This window comes from Eucalyptus grandis, chromosome 9, assembly GCF_016545825.1.
Source record: "Eucalyptus grandis isolate ANBG69807.140 chromosome 9, ASM1654582v1, whole genome shotgun sequence".
In the NCBI taxonomy this organism is placed as follows: Eukaryota; Viridiplantae; Streptophyta; class Magnoliopsida; order Myrtales; family Myrtaceae; genus Eucalyptus; species Eucalyptus grandis.
Genome location: NC_052620.1, coordinates 41,685,021 through 41,698,903, shown reverse-complemented (window position 1 = coordinate 41,698,903; position 13,883 = coordinate 41,685,021). Strand labels below are relative to the sequence as shown.

Below are 13,883 nucleotides of genomic sequence, written 5' to 3'. Positions count from 1 at the left end.
CGACCCCGCGCCGCCGTCGTCCAATCAGGGCCGTCGCGGGGCCGCATCGGTCCGAGAATCGATCGGGGCCGTCGGATGCGCGTAACTCTAGATCAGAGTCGAGATGAACGGCGACGCGCGGGCGAGCGTGCGCGCACAGGATGCGTCGTCTAGAACCTTCCGCTCGATCCCCATTTCTCGCCAGTCGCCACCCGTCGGGCTCGCGAATAAAAGGGCCGCTGCAGTTCCTCCTTCCTCCTTCCGCCATTAAACCCTAAACCCTAGCCGAGGAACCAGCTCCCTCCTCTTCTTCCGTCACTTCGGCTTTCTAGAGAGAGAGAGAGAGAGGGAGGGATGGCTACGGCAGCTCTTCTTCGCTCCGTGCGGCGTCGCGACGTCGCTTCCGCTCCTTTCTCCGCCTACAGATCCGTAAGTCTCTCTGCTCTTCCTTTTTTCTTTTTTGTCAATTTCGTGCGCTTGAATTCGATTTCGGATGGGGAGTTGTTGAGCTGAGATCGAAAGCGTCTGCATTTCTGCCTTGTTTTTTTTTCTTTCCTTCACTGTCGAGGTGACTAATCAGTCCGAGGCTTTCTGGGAATGGATTTTCGTTTCTTCGTTTGCTATTTCTGTTTTTCATTCATTCATTCTTCTTCTTCTTCATCGTTGCTGCTTGAGCGTCTGGGGATGGTTCTTTGATCTTGCTGTGGTTATATCTCTGCGTCAGCTCTTTCTTTTTTTTGTTGTTCTTTTTTACTTTCTGTTTTCCTGATGGAGATGCATGGAGATTTTTCGTGGGATGATCTTTGTCTATGGCTTTTTTCATCTGTGAATTCGGTAACAATTTTTGAGTTAAAGATGATGGTTTTATCACGCTTACGATTGATTGCATGCATAAATCCTTATGTGCCTGCACACCACCACACGGATGATATCAAGGGAGCTTTCAGCTAATGTCCGTGCTTCATGAGAGTAGGATTAAGCATTTCGTTTCTCCGTTCTCCATATCCTCTCCGTTTTTTGGGCAGAAGAACTCAAAGCCCTATTTTTGTTGAAAGTTGTTGTTTTTATGTTTGTCCATTGGTCGAATGGCTTGTCTCGAATTAGTCTGGTTGTGATTTCCTCGTCTTAGATTGATTAGAAATCTTTGAATGGTACATGTTTCCTGTTTTACAATCCTTGATGCATTTATCTATGGTAATCTTGCTGGGCTAGAAACTGGACAATCATGTCATCATTAAAGACATTCCATTGTGCATGGGACTGTGAGGCCAAGTTGCACTCCAGTGATCTTCCATCCAAATCATGAACGGAAAATGAGTGGAATATGCATTTGTTCGTTGTAGCATGCTCTTTCTACCTTGTGTCTTGGGTGGTCCTGGTCTGGCATGGCGAGTCTTATATGTGCATGACTTGAGGATTCTTCAACAATATTTATGATAATCACTCATGGCATCTCTTTTTTCAGTTGGTTGGCCATGCCAAATCATCATGGACCGGCTGCCATACGGGTCAGAATTGGGCAAGTTTGTGCAGAGCATTCAGGTATAGAATAGATACATTGCTGTGTAACATTTAAGCTGTGAAGCGAGTAAGAAATCGACTCATCCTGTTTTCCGCCCATTCTACAGTTCAAAGCCAGCAGGGAGCGATGTCATTGGCATTGACTTGGGTACAACCAACTCATGTGTTGCAGTCATGGAGGGAAAGGTAAGAGCCAGAAGTACTGAGGATGAAAATTAGCTTGCTGTTTATAAATTATGATCTTTCTTCATTTCTGGATATCTTAGTTCGATGTTCAGACTATTAAAAATTGTTTTGCCCTCCTACAGAATCCCAAGGTGATTGAAAATGCTGAAGGTGCAAGGACCACACCATCAGTAGTTGCTTTCAACCAGAAAGCAGAGTTGCTCGTAGGAACTCCAGCCAAACGTCAAGCTGTCACGAATCCAGCAAACACTGTTTTCGGTACCAAAGGTTGATTGGAAGGCGTTTGATGATGCCCAGACCCAGAAAGAAATGAAGATGGTTCCGTTCAAGATAGTGAAGGCCCCCAATGGAGATGCGTGGGTTGAAGCAAATGGACAACAGTATTCCCCAAGTCAGATTGGTGCTTTTGTTCTAACAAAGATGAAAGAAACAGCTGAGGCTTATTTGGGGAAGACAGTGTCGAAAGCTGTTATCACAGTTCAGCTTACTTCAATGATGCCCAGAGACAGGCAACCAAAGATGCTGGCAGAATTTCAGGCCTCGACGTGCAGAGAATTATAAATGAGCCAACTGCAGCTGCACTATCTTATGGAATGAACAACAAGGAGGGGCTCATAGCTGTTTTCGATCTTGGGGGTGGAACCTTTGATGTTTCCATTTTGGAGATATCCAACGGAGTTTTTGAGGTACGTGTGGTTTTGACACGGTTTATACTTTTCATTTGCATTTATAAGCCAGGGGTTTGTGGTGAAACTTTCATGCTTTTTTGTAGGTGAAAGCTACAAATGGTGACACTTTCTTGGGTGGAGAAGATTTTGACAATGCATTGCTGGACTTCTTGGTTAGCGAGTTCAAGAGAACTGAAAGCATAGATCTTGCCAAGGATAGACTGGCCTTGCAAAGGCTCCGGGAGGCTGCAGAGAAAGCTAAAATTGAGCTTTCATCAACGTCGCAGACTGAAATTAACTTGCCATTCATCACAGCTGATGCTTCTGGGGCTAAGCATTTGAATATTACTCTCACTAGATCGAAGTTTGAGAGTTTGGTGAACCACCTGATTGAAAGAACTAGGAACCCATGCAAAAATTGTTTGAAGGATGCTGGCATATCCACCAAAGAGGTCGATGAAGTTCTTCTAGTTGGTGGAATGACTCGGGTACCTAAAGTACAAGAGATTGTTTCTGAAATATTTGGAAAGAGCCCAAGCAAAGGGGTTAATCCGGATGAAGCTGTTGCCTTAGGAGCAGCAATTCAAGGCGGTATTCTTCGCGGTGATGTTAAAGAGTTGCTTCTTCTAGATGTGACTCCTTTGTCTCTTGGTATTGAGACATTGGGTGGTATCTTCACTAGACTCATAAACAGGAATACAACTATTCCCACCAAAAAGAGTCAGGTGAGATTCCAAAGAATCAGGTTACATGCATATAGTTGGGAGTGCCTTGAGTTGCAATATTTTCTCTTTTAGGCACTTTGAGAAGAAGAATGCTTGGGGCTTTGTTTACTATGAAGGGTTTCAATTGACATATTCTCTCTAAAGTGTAATAAATAGTGTATTGAAGTTTTGTCTTTCTGTTCTTGCAGGTCTTCTCCACAGCAGCAGACAACCAGACGCAAGTTGGTATCAAGGTCCTTCAAGGTGAACGTGAAATGGCAACAGACAACAAGCTTCTTGGGGAATTTGAGCTCATGGGCATTCCACCTGCTCCTAGAGGCATGCCTCAGATTGAAGTCACATTTGATATTGATGCCAACGGTATCGTGACTGTTTCTGCCAAAGACAAAACCACTGGGAAAGAACAACAAATCACCATCCGTTCATCCGGTGGTCTGTCAGAAGATGAGATTGAGAAGATGGTTAGGGAAGCAGAGTTGCATGCCCAGCGTGATCAGGAGAGAAAAGCTCTGATAGACATCAGGAACAGTGCGGATACTACCATCTACAGCATAGAAAAGAGCTTGAATGAGTACAGGGAGAAAATCCCTGCCGAAGTTGCGAAGGAGATTGAGGATGCGGTTGCAGATTTGAGGAAAGCCATCGAAGGTGATAACATTGACGAGATCAAGTCGAAGCTCGATGCTGCCAACAAGGCCGTTTCTAAGATTGGACAGCACATGACCGGTGGTGGTTCAGATGGTGGATCAGCAGCCGGAGGTGCTCAGGGTGGCGAGCAGGCTCCTCCTGAGGCCGAATATGAGGAGGTCAAGAAGTAAAATCTCTTGTTTTTTGGGACTTAATCTCCTTCTCCTTTTTAAGGAAGTGATTTTCTATTGAGGTATTGTATTTAAATGTTGGAGGAAAAAGCTTAGGAAATTTTGGACCGGTGACATTGGAAATAACCACCACATCCGCACTTCATTGTTCTGCAGAAAGTGAAAGTCATTAAATTCTCATTACCTGTTGTATTTGCTTAATTTGGTAAACTCTTCTTTGCGTGTGTAGAGCAGAGGGTTTTGGTGGCCTTTTAGCCTTTACATGTTCAAGCTACTGAGCAAACTTTCGGTGTCTAGGCTTTCATGGTCGATGATCTTTTTCGTTCCGAGGCTAGTGGGGTGAAAGAGGAATTCCTTGTCTGCCACTGGCTGTTCAATCCTGTTGTTTGCACCGATTGTGAGGGATCTTTTGATTCAGACAATAGTACCTGCTTCTGCAGCAGTTTATTTTGGCCGCATGGGCAAGTGCCCTTCGGTACAGGTTCTATTTGAAGTTGGTTGCATCTCGTGTGTTGCCTAGGATTGGAGTTCTTATTAGCCTAGGACGGTAAATTTTCCATATAAAAGTTACTCTTTAAATTAAAGTACGCTATTCGTTGGAGGAATTTACGTAAGAGACCACTCCCTCTCTCTCCCACTCTCAGCCAACGAGTGCTGGGAGCTTGCAACTAGCTGACAGTGAGTGTAGCGGGCTGCGCCGGTGGGTGTGGGGTTTGGCGGCTCGGTGTGGCTGCGTTGCCCAATGGAGGCCGCGGTTCAGGTCGTGCGAGGCGAAGAGGCAAAATTTGCGAAGAGGAAAATACTGAAGAAAGGGAGAGAGGGAAAACAATGTGAGGACGGTTGAATCGGGCTGTCTAATTAGTCAGCTGCTTAACAGCTGATGCGTCCAACCCCAAATCTAAGATGGCTAAATTTGCCTAAAATTAGAATCTCAATCCTCTTTATTGCTTTTTTAGAATGAAATGGGTGGTCGTCCGATCATTCTTCGAGGAGGAGGTACTAATTTGCGTACGAAATTGAAGGCATTGGGGATGTGAAAAGGAAGCAGTTCTCTCATATTTGCTGGGCAAGAAGTGGCGGACACCTTGCTTAGAAACTTTGGATTTTTTTTTTTTTTACCTTGTGTGATAGATCGGCATTCTCTGCTAATCACGGCTCTTGATAAGGAGTCCAAAAGGGTTAACGTTGTCATGTTAACTTTGTGCATATTACTCCATCTAAAGGATTGGTAAAGATTTAGGCTAATGTGATGTATATATCAATTCACTTATTTGAATGGACTCGTAAATTTCTGCTAATTCATCACAAATTTCTTTTAAGTTAGGTGTCGTTAAGCTCTAATCTAATATAATTTAAACGTTTCTTAGCTCCAATTTAATTTACACATTGGAAAATATGAATATTCTTGTATATCGGCAAAATATATGTGGAAGCGTACTATCCAAGAAAGAAAGATCTCATCAGCCAGTCGAGAAGACGTGTCATCATGTCTTTGGTTTTCAGACACATTCCTGGTATGAATCTGACCAAAAAATAAAATAAAATCCAGGTGTGGCCTAGAATTGTAGGATGGACTGGACTGGACGGCTCCGAATAACGGGCCGGACTCTCAGTAACTAAGTCCGGCCCACACTCCCGATCCAGAAGTCATGGACCGGTAGTGGATCCGAAATCCTTTCGGACTCAAATGATCCATCCACGTGCCCCGCCTCCCTCCCAAGAATTTGCAGCCTCTTCCTTCAAAAATTCAATGGTCCCCTAAAACCCTAAAATCAAAACTCTCAAGAACCCTCAAAGAGGAAAACTCAGCACCAGCTCCAACGAAAGCTTCCTTCTTCTCCTCCTTCTTCTTCTTCGCAGATTGTTGATCTCCGATGGGTACCAAGCGGAGCTCGAGCGGTGCCGAGGAGGCAGTAATCGATCGGGCGGAGGACGCCAATGGCAACGCCGCCGCCGCCGCCACCGCCGAACCGTCGAAGACGAAGAAGAAGAAGCTCAAGGGGAGCGGTGATTCGCCTGCCCCCGCCGCCGCATTGCCGAGCTCGGTGAAGCCCATGGAGAGGAGGAAGAACAGGAAGGCGCTCGACAAGGAGCGGCGCCGCGCCGTCCCGGATGACGGGGAGCCGAGGCCCAAGCAAGTGGTGGCTGCGGAGAAAAGAGGTGGCGAAGAAGAAGGTGGTGGCGGTGGCGCCGCCGCGGCGGTTTCTACGAGCGGCAATCCGTTGCCTGAGTTTCACATTAGCGTTTTCGGGGACTTGGCGTCCGCCGACGCTTCGGTTCGGGAGGCGGGGGTGGAGACGCTGGTGACGGAGCTGCGGGCGGTTCAGAAGGCGTACGATAGGCTCGAGGAGAAGGAGCTGGTTGATGTTGGGGCGAAGTTGGAAGCTGAAAAGGATGATGGATTGAAGGAGTGCGCGCCTTCAGTGAAATATGCCGTGCGGAGGCTCATTCGTGGAGTTTCTTCGTCGAGAGAGGTTGGAGTTAATGAATTTTTGTACTTTTTATCGAGTAGTCGCTCATGTATCAATCCACAGAATGCCCTTTTTTTGTATCTTAACTACTCTGTCTGTTTGAATAGGTATGCTTTGTTCGAAATTAGAATTCTTGAGTGACTACTTGAAATCTATGAATGGAGTTTCTCAGCCTGTCTTTTGTTTCCAAAGCGATGCAGCGCATGTTTAAATCTGAATTCTGGGTAGATGCCCTGTGACGTTTGGCGACTCTTTTTTCAATAGTTGAACTTCAAAAACATACCTTTAGCTGTGTAGCTCCATTTCTTCCTGTCATACCTTTCAGACAGTGGACGATTTGATGTGTTTTTTTTTAAAACCTTTTTCTCCTTTTTCTTATCGCATATACTTCGGTAAGATAGGACTTTTCCCTCTTTTATTTAGGCTTCATATTGCTGATAGCCGTTTCTCTTGAATCCATATTAGTCCGGCTGTCAATTGATGAAATTAATCTGAGGACATACTTCTTTTGGGGCACAATAAACAAACTTTTTTTCCTCAATATTATTGGTCGGTCCGATGTTTTGCTGACTATAATACTGATTATTATCCCTCACATGATTTCGGTGTGTTAATGCAGTGCGCAAGACAGGGTTTTTCCTTGGGTTTGACTCTCTTAGTCAGTACTGTTCCTACCATTCGGGTGGAATCCTTGTTGAAACTTTCTGTTGACTTATTAGAAGTTTCTTCATCGATGAAGGGTCAGGTAGCACTTTGTCCTTTTTATTCTTTTTGATGGATTTAATGTTCCTTTCATTAAAATGTAATGTCCTTCGTTCACGCTGCAGGAAGTGAGGGATTGCCTTTTAGGCCGTTTATTTGCTTATGGGGCCCTAGCTCGCTCTGGAAGACTAGTCAAGGAGTGGCTTTCTGATAAAAGTACTCCATATATCAGAGAATTCACTGGTCTTCTTATTTCCCTTTCAGCCAAAAAGAGGTATCTGCAAGAACCATCTGTCAGTATTCTTCTGGACTTGGTCGAAAAGGTAATTCAAACTAATGAGTTACTCAAGATTCTTATAGCTTATAGATTTTTTAGAACCACTTCTTCTTACACTATTGATTAATTGTTGTCAATCTAAACATCACTGTGTAAAGCAAACTGATGTCAATCAGCACTTTCTGAAAAATCGTGTACCTGTCGTTGATTATGAATGTCTGCATGGGCATGCTTATGTGCTCGTTTCCCCTGGCATTTTCAGATCTTTTAGATTACTGAATTCCCCTTGGTTAGGTGTACCGGGCAACTAACTACTTTGGAACTTTAGTCACTCTACATTACATGATGTTAAAGTTGGCATCTTGGGCTTGGCAGGTTGCAAGTGGATAAAATATTTAGAGAGCCAAATAAAGTTCTTTTGCTGTTGATTGTTTCCATTATCTTGTTGAATATGATAATATCATATATAATAGATAGCTAGGAAAAGCCTTTTTTTTTTTTTTTTTTTTCTTCTTCTTTTTCTTTTCTTTTTTCTGGGGGGGAAGGAATTAGGCCTTGGTTTTTGGACTGCTTTCATTTTCACTTGTTACTTTGCCGACAGACCTTGTCCCATTGGACCCCTTCCTATTCACCTGGCATTTGCTAAAACTCTATGCATTTTTTTTTCCACACATCGAAGAAAGGCCCCTAAGCCTATGCAGCTTTGGGGTTATTAGTATGTTTTCTTGCTTAGTGTAATCCTTTTGATCTGTTCTTTTTGTGGGAGTGGACAAGAAACCGTGTGTACTGGATGGAGGGTTTTATTCAGTCGAGTAGTGAGAACAAGGTGTCACACAGGGCTCATGTATTTCTTAGCGATTTTGGATTAATTTCCTCAAGGTGGAAATGGAATGTGTTGCCTGTAGCCTCACCTATTTCCTCTCATGTTGTAATTGCCTAACTATTGTCATACAGTTACCTTCTGAGGCAGTGATCAGTCATGTTGTTGGAGCTCCAGGCATTCATGAATGGTTTGCAGGGGCTGCTGAAGGTGGAAATCCTGATGCATTGCTTCTAGCGCTGAAAATTCGTGAAAGAATTTCTGGTGATAACACAGTATACGGAAAACTTCTGCCAAATCCATTTAGTGCCAGCAAATTTTGTACTTCAGAACATTTGTCTTATCTAAGTAATTGCTTCAAGGTAATTTTCAGATGTATAATTTGTCCTTAGAAAATATACAGGGATAATGCAAATCATCATTATTGATCCTTTTAGGTTCTTTCCATGCTCAATCTTGCAGGAATCTACATTTTGCCAACCTCGTGTTCATAGTGTGTGGCCTGTGCTGGTGAAACTTCTTTTGCCTGACCCAGTTTTGCAGGATGAAGATGCAGCAGCTTTCTCAGGCTCCTTAAAGAAGCAGAAAAAGGGCCGCAAGTCCGGTGCTTCTGATGAAGACACTGCAAAGAACCTGCAGTGCTTTATTGAAGTTGTGATTGAAGGATCCCTGTTGTTGTCATCACATGATCGTAAACACTTGGCATTTGATGTCCTCCTTCTTCTCTTCCCAAGGATGCCTGCATCTTTTATCCCACTTGTTTTGTCATACAAGATTGTGCAGGGTTTGATGGATATACTTTCAACAAGAGACTCGTGGCTGTACAAGGTTGCACAACATTTTCTTAAGGAACTCTCTGACTGGGTTAAGTATGACGATGTCCGGAGGGTTGCTGTTATTGTGGCTCTGCAGAAGCATAGCAATGGGAAATTTGATATAATTACTCAGACAAAGACAGTCAAAAATCTTTTGGCTGAGTTCCAAACCGAATCTGGTTGCATGCTGTTTATTCAGAGCTTAACAAATATGTTTGTGGATGATGGTCCTGCTTCTGAGGAACCCTCAGATCAGAGTCAAACAACTGATGACAACTCAGAGATTGGATCAAATGAGGATAAAGATTCTATTTCTGCTGGTGGAAATACAGATTCCTTGAAGATTTGGATTGTTGAATCTGTCCCTGGTATATTGAAGTACTTGAAACTGGATTCCGAAGCGAAGTTTCAGGTGCAGATAGAAATTCTGAAGTTTCTAGCTGTTCAAGGCCTTTTTACTGCATCTCTTGGCTCTGAAGTGACATCTTTTGAGTTGCAAGAGAAGTTCAGATGGCCAAAAGCGGCCACTTCAACTGCTCTCTGCAGAATGTGTATTGAGCAGCTTCAGTTGTTGCTGGCATCTGCCCCAAAAGGGGATGGCTCACGAGATTCAGTGAATGCTGCTGAGCTGAGTGATCTAGGCGCTTACTTTGTTCGGTTCCTTTGCACCCTACGTAACATTCCTTCTGTTTCACTCTTCCGGACTTTGAGCGATGATGACGAGAAGGCATTCAAAAAGCTGCAGGCAATGGAAGCTAGGCTTTCTAGAGAGGTGCTGAACTTTTCTTGAATCAGTTTGATTCTAACATTGTTCAAAAGATGTTATAGTCAGACTTAGAGTTTCGCCATATCTCCTGACAAGGCCATGCATGCTCTATGAGATTGTTCATGCGATTTGATATCAAATTAGCTGTTATTTGTATAATGAAATTCAATTATATCCTTTGTTGGTTCATCTCATTGTTACTCATATTGCAGATATTTTGAATGCTTTGGTCTTGGCAGGAAAGGAGCAGTGGATCAGGCCCTGAGGTACATAAATTGCATGCATTGAGGTACTTGCTTATCCAGCTACTTCTTCAAGTGCTTCTTCGGCCTGAAGAATTTGCGGAAGCCGCTTCGGAACTCGTTATATGCTGTAAGAAGGCCTTTTCTAGTCTTGATCTGCTTGAGTCATCTGGAGATGATGAGATGAGTGGTGGTGATGGAGCGCCTGAATTGCTGGATGTGCTTGTTGATACACTGCTTTCTTTGCTACCTCAATCATCAGCGCCAATGAGGGCTGCAATAGAGCAGGTGGGTGATCTATTCGTAGATTTTTGTTGGTTAATTTTCTTTTCCCATTTATTGTTCTCCCTTTGAAGTCCCTAGAGTCAGTTGAGGTGAGACTTATTTTTTGGATGCCAGCTGTTCATTATTTGTTCTTTTGTATGCTTCTATGATATTATACATTGGCTTGGGAAGCTGTCCCAAATATCTCATCAAATCATCCTGTTAACTTTCTCACGAAAATCTAGAAATAATTCTTAGCTTTTCCTTCAATTGCAATTTGCATCATCTAGTTTCAAAACTTTGAGCCATATATTTATAGATTTTTACATTTGGCACCTTGAGCTTTTAAAAAGACCTTCACTGCATATTCTGCTGGGTTCAAACCAGGAGAACAGACTTGTGTGCTTCTGTGTGTACTCCTCTATTTAAATTATAAGCATGGGACCTAGGGGATTGCAAAAACTTGTAGGGGTCAATGGAGAAACCTCAAGACATTCACCTGTGTATTATAATGTGCAATGCAGGTCCAGAAAAAATTGAGGAGGGACTTTTTCTTTTCTTTCCTCTGATTTAGTTTTTGAAATCTTTATCGGATTGGAAAAAATTTGAAGTGTGCATAGTTCTTGCCAGAAAATCATTCACGTTGCTAGTTAATGATAGCTGTCAGCGATAGTAAAACATATGAATTCTTGCTTCTTATTTGCTTTTGATATAATTTTTAGGTTTTCAAACATTTCTGCTCTGATGTCACCGATGATGGCTTGCGGCGGATGCTACGGGTCATAAAGAAAGATATAAAGCCTGCCAGACATCGGAATGCAGAGAGTGAGGATGAAGATGATGAGGATGATGATGAGGATGAAGACTTTCTTGGGATCGAGGAAGATGAGGAAGTTGATGAAGCCGAGACAGGTGAAACGGCTGAGACTGATGACTCTGAGACAGTGGTTGGAGATTTGGAAAGTGGTAGGGAAATTCCGGAAGATTCTGAGGAGTCTGATGGAGGAATGGATGACGATGCAATGTTCCGCATGGATACTTATCTTGCTCAGATTTTCAAGGAGAGAAAAAATCATGCTGGGGGCGAAACTGCTCATTCCCAACTTGTTCTTTTCAAACTGCGCGTTCTGTCCTTGCTGGAGATGTACCTTCATGAAAATGCAGGTAATGTACACGAACAAGCAAGACAGATGTCAGAATATGTATTGTTAATGTTGTTTCTGCAGAAGAGCAAGGTTTTCGTTTCCTTCTTTTTCTTTTTTTCTTTTTTGTTAATGGTAGATTTAAGGATAGTGCTATCCTCTATAGGTTTGAAAATAATTTGGTTAGTCCTCAAGACGTGCTCAGAGGGCTTTTTGCATGCTATCAGCATTTTCAGCACATGCTTTAAATGGAAACGGGAGTTTCTCATGGTTCAAGAGATGAATCATATGAGGTGGTCAATTTCTTTGTTATTTAATGGATACATGGAGAAAAAATAGCTGCAGTCATTTGAAAAAAAAACATGAATCAGTCAGAACATTTTCCTTAATGCTATTATTTATGGTAGGGAAATCACTTACCCCAACTTATGGAGTTGAAATGTTAGAGAAGTTGACAGGAAGATTGGACTTTCTCATTGATGTCAAAGGCATCATTCTGTTAAACGAATGATTTCATTGTCTTATGTAACTGTTGATCGTCTGGGCTGCGCAGGTAAACCTCAAGTTCTGATGGTGTACTCAAATCTGGCTCAAGCATTTGTCAATCTTCATAATGTGGAAGGTAGTGACCAGCTTGGCCAACGTATATGGGGAATTTTGCAAAAGAAAATTTTCAAAGCTAAGGATCATCCGAAAGGTGAAGCCATACAGCTTTCTTATCTCGAGTCTTTGTTGGAAAGGAACTTGAAATTGGCTTCAAAACCTTTTAAGAGAAAATCTGCTGGTAACCCATCCAAGAAGCCGTCTGCCTCGCGGAATCGACACAAAATGATTACTTCCCTTGCACAGAATTCAACGTATTGGATATTGAAAATAATAGATGGAAGAAACTTTCAAGAATCTGAGCTGCAGAAGGTCCTGGAAATTTTCCGTGGTGTTATGGTTGGTTTCCTTGACAGCAAAAAGTCACACATAAAATCTGAATTTCTGAAAGAGATATTCAGGAGAAGGCCATGGATAGGGCAAAATCTTCTCGGCTTCCTTCTTGATAAGTGTAGCTCTGCAAAATCAGATTTTCGCCGAGTTGAGGCCCTTGATCTGATACACGAGATCTTGCGGTCAATGGTACATCCAAATGCAGATGAACAGCAGCGGAGAGGTCGAAGAAATTAGTGAAAAGCCATCTGAAGAAGCTTGGTCACTTGGCAGGGGAGATGGTAAAGAACATGCCGAAGAAACAGTCAAGGCGTGCTGAAGTCCGCAAGTTTTGTAGCAGGGTCTTTCAAATGGTGTTGACCCTTAACCTAACAAAGCCTTTTCTAAAGGATCTAGCCCCTGAGGCTCAAGCTGCCTGTGAATCTCAACTTGGTGAGCTGTTCACCAATTTCAGAAAGATAGAACGGTAACCGAAGGCATTTTAGCAGGTATTCATACAATCAGTTCATAGCAGATACCTGGAGAAATAATCTGTCATCGCCAGGCCTGTACTTGATGCTAATATATAAGCACCACACGAGTTTCGGCTGTTTGATCAATATGGGCACCAATTTTTGGCGGCCGCAGTCTTATATCCTCAAGCCTTGTTGCCTGCTGCGGTACTCGTGTATCCTCAAGCCTCATCGCTCCCAATAGAGTATTTGAAAAGTCGCAGCAGCGTCTCACCGCAGTCTAGTGGAGGTTGGTTATGGTTTTGTACTTCACTTTAGGAATTCATTTCTGTGCGTTAAGCTTTTCTGAGTCCTATCGAGGTTGGAACTTTTTGGTTGCCAAATTTTGTACGAGGTCGTCAGCACGACTTTCATTTTGTTGCCTTGCAACTGATTAATTAAAATGCGTTACGGCGAGGTCATAAAATCACATGTTCATTCGCATATTCAATGCATCTCCCAGGTTCACTTCTGCAGTACCGTAACTTGAATGCCCCTTTTCCGAGCCGTCAGAACGCACACGGCATTCCAACTTTCAGTCCTTGTCGTTCCTTGATGACAATCGAGCCTTGCTGTCGGGGTTCTGGTGATCTAAGAATCAGCAGGACGTGCAAAATGGACGCTCTCCTATCTTTTGTCATTGCTGAAAAAGTGTATGTTTTTATCGCTGTTTCAGCTTATATTTGCTGATAAATAATGGTGGATTTCAACGCGATAAAAAAAAAAAAAGGAGACTTTACATGTAGAAAAGAAAAATTAATCAACCGATCACTTTGATCTAAAATCGTTTTATTTTCTACTTGCTGAGGCGATTGATGATACCCAAAGTCACATGAAATTGTTTGGGAACTCGCTTTCATTGGCAAGGGAGAAAAGTAAAGTTGCTTTCTACAAAGAAAGATATTTTACAAAGAGGTCTAGACGAAGGGATGGAAATAAAACTAAGGGGGTCTTCGACCGAGGAAAGGACTTGGTCGTTCACCGCTTGTGTGTTTTGCTTTGCTGCTACATGAAGAGGAAGGGGTCCCAAGGCCAGCAGCACGTATCCAGCAGGCAACAA

General features: G+C 43.0%; 2 protein-coding genes across 2 annotated transcripts; both read left to right on the top strand.

Annotated features, from left to right (window-relative positions):
• Positions 1 to 235: 235 nt before the first annotated feature.
• Positions 236 to 4,164, top strand: LOC120288266 (heat shock 70 kDa protein, mitochondrial-like). Its single transcript, XM_039301928.1, is given in 8 exon segments — positions 236 to 408; positions 1,445 to 1,521; positions 1,608 to 1,686; positions 1,809 to 1,951; positions 1,953 to 2,164; positions 2,167 to 2,372; positions 2,459 to 3,079; positions 3,268 to 4,164. Coding segments are annotated over 8 exon segments (2,043 nt in total). The 5' UTR covers positions 236 to 333; the 3' UTR covers positions 3,898 to 4,164.
• A 1,477-nt stretch (positions 4,165 to 5,641) lies between these two features.
• LOC104419852 (myb-binding protein 1A-like protein) lies at positions 5,642 to 13,278 on the top strand. The gene is given in 9 exon segments (XM_010031646.3): positions 5,642 to 6,371; positions 6,988 to 7,113; positions 7,196 to 7,393; positions 8,302 to 8,529; positions 8,630 to 9,754; positions 9,988 to 10,278; positions 10,977 to 11,418; positions 11,950 to 12,548; positions 12,551 to 13,278. Coding segments are annotated over 9 exon segments (3,861 nt in total). The 5' UTR covers positions 5,642 to 5,771; the 3' UTR covers positions 12,803 to 13,278.
• The last annotated feature ends 605 nt before the right edge of the window (positions 13,279 to 13,883 follow it).